This window comes from Nematolebias whitei, chromosome 16 (assembly GCF_014905685.2).
Source record: "Nematolebias whitei isolate Nwh7 chromosome 16, NemWhi1, whole genome shotgun sequence".
In the NCBI taxonomy this organism is placed as follows: domain Eukaryota; kingdom Metazoa; phylum Chordata; class Actinopteri; order Cyprinodontiformes; family Rivulidae; genus Nematolebias; species Nematolebias whitei.
This window is the reverse complement of record NC_056513.1, coordinates 28,961,582-28,971,970: the sequence shown is the minus strand read 5'-3', so window position 1 is coordinate 28,971,970 and position 10,389 is coordinate 28,961,582. Positions and strand designations below refer to the sequence as shown.

Below are 10,389 nucleotides of genomic sequence, written 5' to 3'. Positions count from 1 at the left end.
AGACAGACAGACAGACAGACAGACAGACAGACAGACAGACAGACAGATAGATAGACAGAAAGACGAAATGGAAGATCTATTCACATAAAACTTCATTTCAACATCAAAATTACTAGAATGTCCCTCAGTAGCTGATACAGCTTTTGACACCTGGGTCTTGGAAGTGGTGCATTCACTGTGTGATCTCTATGTTGAAGGTAGATTTGCCTCCTTTGAACAGCTGGTACAGAAGTTTTGTGTGATCTAACTGACTGTTTTTCATTGTACCCCTCTAAGCATTTTGTGGTTAAGATTTTAGAGTGCTGGTCTGACACTAAGGGGACCCTCAGCAAAATCTATACACTGCTCAGTTCATATCATGAGTCCAGTTTGGACTCCCTTAAACTGAAATGGGAAGCGGACTTGGAGGAACCCATATCAGATCCAATCTAAGGAAGGATCATTAAGAACATTCACTCACCTTCAGTCTGCCTGTGACATGATGTAATTCAATTCAAGGTAGTGCACAGGCTGCACTGGTCCAAAGAGAACTGTCCAAGATCAAGGCCGATCTGGACCCAGCATGCAATCGTTTCAAACAAACTCCAGCTACACTCTTGCATACATTCTGGACTTGTCCCGAACTGCAGACTTTTTGGCAATCTATATTTGACACCTTCTCTGGAATATGTGACAAGACCGTACTTCCATCACCACTCATGTCACTATTCGGGGTGGTCCCAGTGGATACATCCCTCAGCATATGTGAGATGGATTTGATTGTCTTTGGCTCTCTTCTCTTGGCTAGGAGACTAATATTGTGTAACTGGAAGGACCCCTGCCCCTGTGGTTCTAGGGAGAGTCCAAGGACGAGATCCAGTAGGGAAAGCAGAGGTCATGCACAGTTGGTCAGAGAGTAGAATTCAAAGCCAAATCTTGATCTGAGGGTCATAGTCGAGGAGATGGGAAGCAGAGTCGTTACCGTGATCAAAAAGCAGAATCCAAAACAAGTAAGGGGCATGCAAGGTGAAGAATCCGAGGAACAGGCGTGGGGTCGAGACAAGGCAAGAGAACAAGGTTGTGAAGAGATCGCTGGACATCTACTATCTAAAAAAGTTTGATAATCTGGCACTGGTGGAGTGTGAGCATGAAGCTTATAAAGGCAGGTGAGCAGGTGAAGTTGATGAGTGCCGATTACTGTAACAAACAAGGGAGGTGTGGCTTAGCTTGGAAGGAACAGGATTAAACTGAAGATGGGTGATAAGCAAAACTGCACATGGAAACAGAAAACTACATCAGGTAGGGGCAGAAATGTGACACGTATGATTTGTTTGTGTAGTTTTGACTGATCCGGTGTGGGAGGGGATTGTTTTATAGTTTAATGTTTTCTATATTGAAAATATGAATAAAATACTTTGTTTAAAAAAACACGAAAATGTTAGAGTGAGATATAAAGAAATACTTGAATAATTTTGGGCTGTTCAGTTGGACAGCAGCACTTAAAAAATCCACGTTTCCATCCATTATCTTTTACCCGCTTGTTCCTTTTCGGGTCGCAGGGGTCACTGGCGCCCATGTCCAACAATCACTGCGCAAGAAATGGGGGACACTCTGGACAGGTCTCCAGTCCATCATAGGGACCCATAGAGACAAACGAGACAAAAAACAATTCACTCTCTCTCACACATCTAAGGACAATTTAGAGTTACCAATCAGCCCAACATGCATGTTTTTGGTCTGTGGGAGGAAACCAGAGTATCCAGAGAAAACCCACGTATGTACAGAGAGAACATGCAAACTCCACCCAGAAACGTCCCCGGCTGGTATTTGAATCGGTGACCTTCTCGCTGAGAGGCAGCAGCTCTACCGAGCCACCATGCTGCCCTAAATCCATGTTTCAATCATTTCAAGCAATCAGGTCACAGACATACTGTAAGTCTTGAAAACATTGTTGTTTAACAGTTTATTGCTATGGTGTTATCCCTGTAGTTCTATACAGAATATAAGGATTGGTGGCTTTTTGGCTTCTACTTCTGTGTGCCCCTGACTTGCACCGCCATCTTCTACACCCTGATGACCAGTGAGATGCTGAACCACAGGAAGGGCAGCCTTCGCATCGCACTCAGCGAGCACCTCAAACAGGTTGGACAAAAATCAGTGGTTTCAACATATTCCTGATTCGTTCTGTTGATCATTTTATTTTCTAATAAGCAAACACATTTTTCTCTCTGCAGAGGAGGGAGGTGGCCAAAGCCGTTTTCTGCCTTGTGCTAATATTTGCCCTTTGCTGGTTCCCGCTGCACCTGAGCAGGATTCTGAAGAAAATGGTTTACAACCAGAAAGACGAGATGCGCTGTGAGCTACTGAAGTGAGTTTCTACTTAAGCAACATTCACGCTAAATGTCCTTGAAAAGCCCATGCAACTTAGCATTTCGTATTCACAGATTTACTGTCTGTCAGTTTGACTGTTCAAAACCCCTAATAATGTTATTATGCTGTGCATTAGAGCAGTGGTTCCCAACCCTGCTCTGGTTCTGGAGAAACACAACCCCTGCATGCTTTTGTTGTTTCCCTGCTTTGACAAACCTGATTTAAATTAATTGGTGCTTAACATGCTTTGGAAAAACTTGAGGAAGTAATTAAATCACTGAATCAGGTGTGTTGGAGCGGTGAAACAACTAAAACATGCAGGATGGCGTTCCTCAAGGACATGGTTGGGAGCCATTGCATTAGAGCACCTTTTCATGTCATGTTTGTTCGCAAAGCTCACTTTTTGCTGCAGGCTCTCCATTGTGCCCTGATTAGTCTGACTGGTCAAAAATGCTTGCACACTAGCAGTTGCCTGCTCTTTACGTAAAAATGTTATGTTATAAAAATGCTTTTGCACTGACATATAATATAGCATTAATAAGTAAATAGTAATTATGGAAACAGAAACGCAATAAATGAGGATTTTAAGCCATTTCTTCTGTTGGGGTGTTTGGGTCTTGGAACATTGCAAACATCAAATCTAACAAGGTTACTGCAGGCTTTTGCAATTTTAACAACAAAAAGAAAAACTATTAAAAAAAATTCAATGGGTTCTGAATCTGCACGGTCCAAATCTTGCTCATGTGTTATAAAATTCTGTTTCAATGTTTTTCATCAACACTGTTAATAAACGGAAAAATGGGCAAAAAGAACACAATATAATAACTTCCTCTCAAATCTTTCCTTCAAAATAAAGGCCTTGCATTCTTTATATATTTTTGTCTTCTTAATCTCCCCCTATCGGGCAGGAGATGCAGAAGTTCGTAGAACAGAATCAGCAACCATAAGAACAGTTTTGTTTTTTTGTTTTCTTTTGTTTTCTTTTTACCACAAACTATTATACTTTTAAACAAATTAGCTTTTATCTAACAAGGTTAAGCCAGGTCATCTGGACGGATTCTTCTTTGTTCTTATTTTCTTCAAAGAAGAATCCATCCAGATGACCTGACTTAACCTTGTTAGTCACAAAAAAAAGTTAAATCATGTCATCTGGACAGATTCTTCTTGGAAGAATCGTTTCATCTTTCATCCAAAGAACTTCATCAGTCTGAGGCCTGCCAACAAAATCTGTCTTATAAATAGTACCTTATTAACGTGTTTCAAGTCAGCCTTATGTGGAATTCCCAGAAAATGGTTTTACACATGCAGAATAGGAACTATCTGTCTAAACAATCGATCATCAGTACATAACAATCGCAATAGGCCTGAAGGCCATTTGCTACTCACTGAACCAGCCTGAGGGCAACTAAGCCAAAATAGTTAAAAAAAATATGTAAGCTCAATCATCCAGGTAAATAAATCACTAAAAAAAGTTAAATCAAGTTATCTGGACATATTTCTCTTGGAAGAAACGTTTCATCTTTCATTTGAAATACTTCATCAGTCTGAGACCTGCCAACAAAATCTGTCATATAAATAGCACCTTGTTGACGTGTTTCATTCAAACTTTATTTATACAGGTTAGTCTCATTGAGCCACGTGGACTAATTTGCAAGAGAGGCATGTTTTAAACAAAGAACAGAAGAGGAACAAGCAATAACAGACAGTCATAAAAAGCATATAAAATGAAAAGTAAATAGAGGAAATTAAATATAAATAAAACAAAAAGCAAGACAAAAAACATCTACATTATAAAGTGATGTAAAATACTAAAAACAGGAACATGTCCGCATTGGTTTTTCCCTTGAACTTAGCAGTTGTTTAAAGAAACTTAGTGGTCAATGTCGAGAGATTCAAATATTTTTGCAAAGTGTTCCAGGTTACAGGAGTGGAGTAGGAGAAGGCCCTTTAGCCTAGTTCGGTCTACACTGAGGGGACGCTGCATGTAATAATGTCCTGAGAGCGCACGCTGTAGCTGCACTCATTGGGTGACATGTAGGAGGAGATATACCTGTATAAGGCAACAAATAAAGAAGTGATTTAAAGATGAAAATGTACAGTGGGATTGTCTGTGTGAAGTTAATGATGACCAGTTAACCAGTGAATACAGGGTGCAATGCTGGGTATGGTAATTACAGCCTGTTATGAATCTTAGCGCACCATGATAGACAGCTTCCAACATCTGCAGAGTGCTTGTAGGGGCGTTCATGTAAATACCGTATTTTCCAGATTATATGTTGCTCCAGAATATAGGTCGCATCAGTCAAAAAATGCCTCATGAAGAGGAAATAAACATACATAAGTTGCTTCAGAGTATATGTCGCATTTACTTAGACATGTATTTCACAAACTGCAAGAACAGACATTTAATCTGAAAGAACAATAACACACAAAACATACCTGGGATCCTGAACAGGCTCAATAAACATAACAAGCCAACAAGTCCAACAAGCAAGTTACCATCCTCAATGTTGCTTCTGAACATCTCCGCTAACTCTGGAGGAAGATGTGTATGTGTGTGTGTGTGTGTGTGTGGGGGGGGGGGGGGGGGGTTAGCAGAAGAGGAAGAACATATAGTTGTCAAAAGCCTAGAGGGCCCTCTTGTAGCTGCACATGGTAAAGTCTACTCTCTAGTTCAGCTTCGCTGAAGGTTTTTAATGACATTGTTGAAGCAATGGCTGCTAAGGATTATTGTGCTGCGCTTTTCTTAGACCTGTCTAAAGCTTTTGACACTGTGGATCATAACATCTTGTGTCATAAGCTCTCAGAAATCGGTTTCTCAGATCACACCATTGTTGGTTCTCTAACTATCTTTCAGATCGGAGGCAATGTGTTCAACATAATGGTACTTCCTCCAGTTATTTAACAGTCAACAATGGTGTACCACAAGGCTCAGTCTTAGGACACACCCTCTTTACAATCTACATAGGTAATGTAGGTCAGAGCATCCCTGATGCATCCTTACATTTCTATGCTCATGACACAGTTGTTTATTGTCGAGCTAAAACAGTTGCTAAAGATTTCCAGCTTTTGCAATCTGCTTTCTACATCATCCAGTCAGATTTGTTCCACCTCAAACGTGTCCTAAATGCCAATAAAACCAAAGGGATGCTTTTTCAACCAGGAAGTCAGTTCCAGTAATTCTTCCTCTGAATTTTTCCTCAAATGGTGTCCCTACTGAATTTGTCGATTCCTATAAATATTTGGGTATCTTGGTCGACTCACATCTCTCTTTTAAGCTTCACATGGAAAACCTAGTAAAGAAACTGAAAGTTCAATTGGGTTTATTTTTCAGAAATAGATCCTGTTTCACTCTGAATGCTAGGAAACGCCTTGTAACTGCAACTTTCTTTCCCTCCATTGAAATTATTTACATGAACGCTCCTACAAGAACCCTGCAGATGTTGGATGCTGTCTATCATGGTGCACTAAGATTCATAACTGGCTGTGATTATCGTACCCACCACTGCACACTGTATTCACTGGTTAACTGGTCACCATTAACTTCACACAGACTCTCCCACTGGTACATTTTCATCTTTAAATCACTTCTTGGTCTGCTGCCTTCATACATCTCCTCCTACATGTCTCTGCGTGAGTGCAGCTACAACGTGCGCTCTCAGGACATTATTACCTGCAGTGTTCCCTCAGTGAGGACTGAACTTGGCAAAAGGGCCTTCTCCTACTCCGCTCCTGTTTCCTTGAATATCTTACAAAAAGATCTGAAGCTCTCGACCTTGACCTCTCCAAGTGGCTTTAAGAATCTGTTGGACTCCTGGCAACGACCAATGCAGACATGTTCCTGTTTTTAGTTTTCTACACTGCCTTATAATCTAGTTGTTTTTTTTTTTTTTTTGCTACTTTTCCTTTTAATTATCCATTCGATCATCATTTTATTTTCACTTGTTAAAAAAAATTGTATGCATCTTTTATGACTGTCTATAGTTGTCGTCGTTATCCCCTGTTGTCATCACTCTGTTAAAATTCAGGTCTCTCTTGTAAATGAGTCCCCGAGGCTCAATGGGATTAACCTGTATAAATAAGGATTGAATGAATGTCAGTATGAATGAACATTTAACGCATCAGTCAAACACTGCAGCATGAATAGAGAAAAAAAACATATATGTCACTTCAGACTATATGTTGCAAGACTGGCCAAACTATGAAAAAAAGTACAACTTAAAGTCTGAAAATTACGGTAATGTCACCATAGTCAATGTTTCAAGCCAGCCTTGTTAGATTTGTCTACCTGGATTATTGAGCATGCATCAGGAAACTTAACCTTTATATTTAATAGTTTACATATTTTTGTTAAGTCAAACTAAAGGATTCACACTGCATATTATCTGTGCCTTATGGACTCAACATAAGAACATCATTTGTGCACTGTGTAATATCTGTAAATGTGCTTCTTAATGTGTGAGGTGTAAGTATTGTAGTTTTTATTGTTCTATACTACCCAAGAGATATCACCAGCCTGAGACAAATTCCTTGTCTGTTGTCTAATAAATATGATTTTGATTCTGATTTATTTAATAAAAAATGCATATCACCCATCATCTTTTCATGCCAGATTATGAGTTGATAATGGTTTTCAGCTTTTATCACATCAAATTTTTCTTTTATTTCTGTAAATTTGACTGACACACAAACATGCACATACAAGCATCATTTCCAGTCTTTGCCTTTCTGCATTGGATATATAATGAATGAAACAAATTTAACTCAAATACTTTATAACCCCTTAAGTAATTACTATAAAAAATACTTCATTTTAGAAAAAGGAGCATGCTAACCTTTAAATCTTCAACTTTTGGTGATTTAGATTTTATTTGGTTGAACTCACACATTGTTTCTGTTTTCAGTTTTCTCCTGGTCATGGACTACCTCGGCATTAACCTGGCAACAATCAACTCGTGCATAAATCCCATTATACTGTACTTTGTCAGCAAGAAGTTCAAAAACTGCTTCAAGGTACTGTGCTCCCTACACTTAACCCCGTCACAACCACCTCCTCACACTTCAGACACAGACATTTTGCTTTGAGATAATCTGGCTTTTAAGAACAAGTAAAGCATTTGTTCATGACTCAGGGGCTGGGATGTGATGACGTTCCACGAGCAATAAAAGCAGTCTTGTATGTAGTCACTTCACAGGCTGAGCTCACCTCACAAACGTCTGTCAGGGGAGATAAACCATGTCCAGAGTTTACATGTCGAAGGGGAACTAATGAAAAACTGGAGCTCCGTATATGGAAAAACTCTCATGTTAACATGTTTCTTCTCTTTTACATGTTCTCCCAGTCATGTTTGTGCTGCTGGTGTTATTCTGACAATCATCTGAACAGCACTGGACCCGTGAATGGAACCAGTATCCAGTGTAAAAGCCCAGAGCCCAACAACCTACAAACTGACCGCAGCGTCAGGAAAGACAGCAACTGATCACTCACCACTTATTTTAATGCTTAAAAATAAACACTACTCATCTTAAAACGTATACATAAAAATATATATTTGATCCTGCTTGGGACACTGAAGGAACATGTGTCCGAAAGCACATATTAGGAACTGGAACAAGGGAATGAACCATGGAGTGGATTTCCTGAGCCTCGCAACGAGCCGGGCTTCCTGAGAAAAGCCCCTTCTGGTTCCCACACCCACAGACAGCAACTCTGTAGCCTGAGAGAAGAAGGGGGGGGGGGGGTAAGCAGGATGAGGACTCTTCTGAAGGATGCAGCTGAACTCTATAAATGACTCTACCAGGAGTTGAGCACAGTTTTCCTGCAAAGGGCAGCGTTGCCAGGAAGGATGCTGCAAGAAGGAAAAGTCTGACCGAACGATGGACATAACAGTTTCCTCTGAGCTGTTTGCCACTCGTTGAAGATGTGAACCAAACAAACAAAACAACTCGTAACTGAGGTTTCGTGCTGTGTTTCATATATACTTGTTTTGTATTCAGCAATGTTAAAGCATTTTGTATTCTTTAAGAAAAAGTGAAATATCTCTTAGGAAAAGATGCGTATAAACACTAAAACATTGTTTCAGTTGAATTTGATGTAGTTTTAAAGCAACAGTTCAGACATTTAAACGTAGTCTTCTGCAGGAACATTATACAAATAATTATTTCTACTTGAAGAACATTTTTAGAAATGGCTGTGGTGTAATAGTTTATAAAACAGTGTTCATGTGAACTGATTTTTTTAAGATGGTAGTCTTGGCCCTTTCTCAACTACTAGCAGTAGTAGTAGGCTGTCAATCAGCTCAGAAAATGAATTAATTTCCCAAAATGAACATAACTTTTACACAGAAACACACTTTTAATTCATATTCAATTCAAAAATGCTTTATTAATCCCAAATGGAAATTAATTGTTGTTGTAGCTCATCCTGATTTCATTAGAGTTGTTATAGATGCTGATGGCTTTGGGCAGGAAGGATCTCTTGTAGCGGTCCGTCCCACAGCAGATCTGAATAAACTGACTGCAGATGCCGATCTGTCCGCCCAGACCCTGCAGACCTCTTGGTCCTCTTGGGCAGCAGGACTGCCTGAATGCCGGGGAAAACTCCTCCCCGAGTGATGGCCATTTCCCCCAGCAGCCTGCCAAGCCCTTCATCGCCGCGGACTTAACTGCAGGTGCCGGGGGGACGATCTGGCGTTTCCCGCCATCTATAAGATATTGGTGGTCAGGCACTTGAGCACCACCTCCAGGTAGATGAGAATGCATCCATGGCACCTCATTTTCAACTCATTTGAGATTTGGGGCTGTAGTTAAGGTCATTTTTGAGCTTTTGAGATGTTAATCAGCTGCTCCCAGTTGTAGAAAACCACCTCGTTGTTATGGTTAAAGGCCTAAACAGTACTTTTAAGATCACGTTTAAATTGTTTGGATAAAAGATTGCAAATTATGGCAGAGACGATATAAAGATTGTCTCAAGGAAACACAACATTTGCATTTTAAGTCTCATGTAGCCATTGAATAAAACTAGGCAGGAACTATAGTCTTGGTTCCACAACACTGTGAAAGCAAATATAAACATTGTTGAATCATTTAAGATAGTAGAGCCAAATGAATCTTAAAATGTTTTTCATTCACTTTTATAAAGTGTCAAAATTGCAAAAAAAGTATTTATCTTAGACTACACTACCTTTGCGATGGTATAGACAGGTAATTTCTGAAAATTGCAGATTTAAGAAAATGTTCTGTAAAAGTATTTTGAAGAAAAAAGTCAACATTTCATTACTGACACAGAAGGATTTGCTCTTGTGCATTACGGACATATAGCTAGCAGCTAGTTTAGCCTACAATCAATACAGGAAATGAGTCAAGCATGTGGCATGACTTTGACCAAAAATACCAAAAAATAAATTTTATATTGTGCTTATTGAAAAATGAAACTTAACTGGCTGGACAAGAAGTGCAGAGTAAAGGGAAATGTGGCTAGGTTTGTTATAAAATACTTTAAACAGTGCTATATTGTAAAATTGTGTAATACTTTAGTCAAGTTTTAAACTATTTTGAGGATTAAATTTCTTGTCTGGATTACCCCTCTTCTTAAACCCTTTCGATTGTGAATAGGAACATTTCCAAAAATGTTATGTACCTGCAAGTAATGACCTTATATTTTTATGTTTTTTATTATTATTTTATGCTTTTGAAATGTGAACAAATGTAAACCTTTTTGCGTTTGAGTTTATGCCCACCTATGTGTGTGCTACTTGATCTAGTTCATGTAGTGTTTTGCACACTTGTGTGTTTTTCACCACTGTTTATCAAAGTAAGTTGTAATCTGTGGTAAATGTTTCATTAGTGATTTAAAGTCATGTTGTTGTTGCTGCTTCAACCAATAAATCACTTTCCATCTCCACTGTAAGATTTTTACTGAGCTATTAAAGTAGTTTCTCTGAAAAAAAAAAAAAAAAGATTTATTTATTTTTTTAAATGAAAGATCAAGGCCTCCCTCTTCTGTTAATAATCTGTGTCTGCGAGAATGAGGCACCAGGG

General features: G+C 39.1%; 1 protein-coding gene across 1 annotated transcript in view; it reads left to right on the top strand.

Annotated features, from left to right (window-relative positions):
- The window catches only part of ednraa (endothelin receptor type Aa), a 19,693-nt gene extending 11,751 nt beyond the window's left edge, over positions 1 to 7,942 (top strand). The window contains exons 4-7 of the mRNA XM_037690531.1: positions 1,969 to 2,121; positions 2,214 to 2,347; positions 7,254 to 7,362; positions 7,692 to 7,942. Of these exons, the coding sequence (XP_037546459.1) occupies positions 1,969 to 2,121; positions 2,214 to 2,347; positions 7,254 to 7,362; positions 7,692 to 7,829 (534 nt within the window). The 3' untranslated portion in view covers positions 7,830 to 7,942. The remainder of the gene's footprint in view (positions 1 to 1,968; positions 2,122 to 2,213; positions 2,348 to 7,253; positions 7,363 to 7,691) is intronic.
- Positions 7,943 to 10,389: the final 2,447 nt, after the last annotated feature.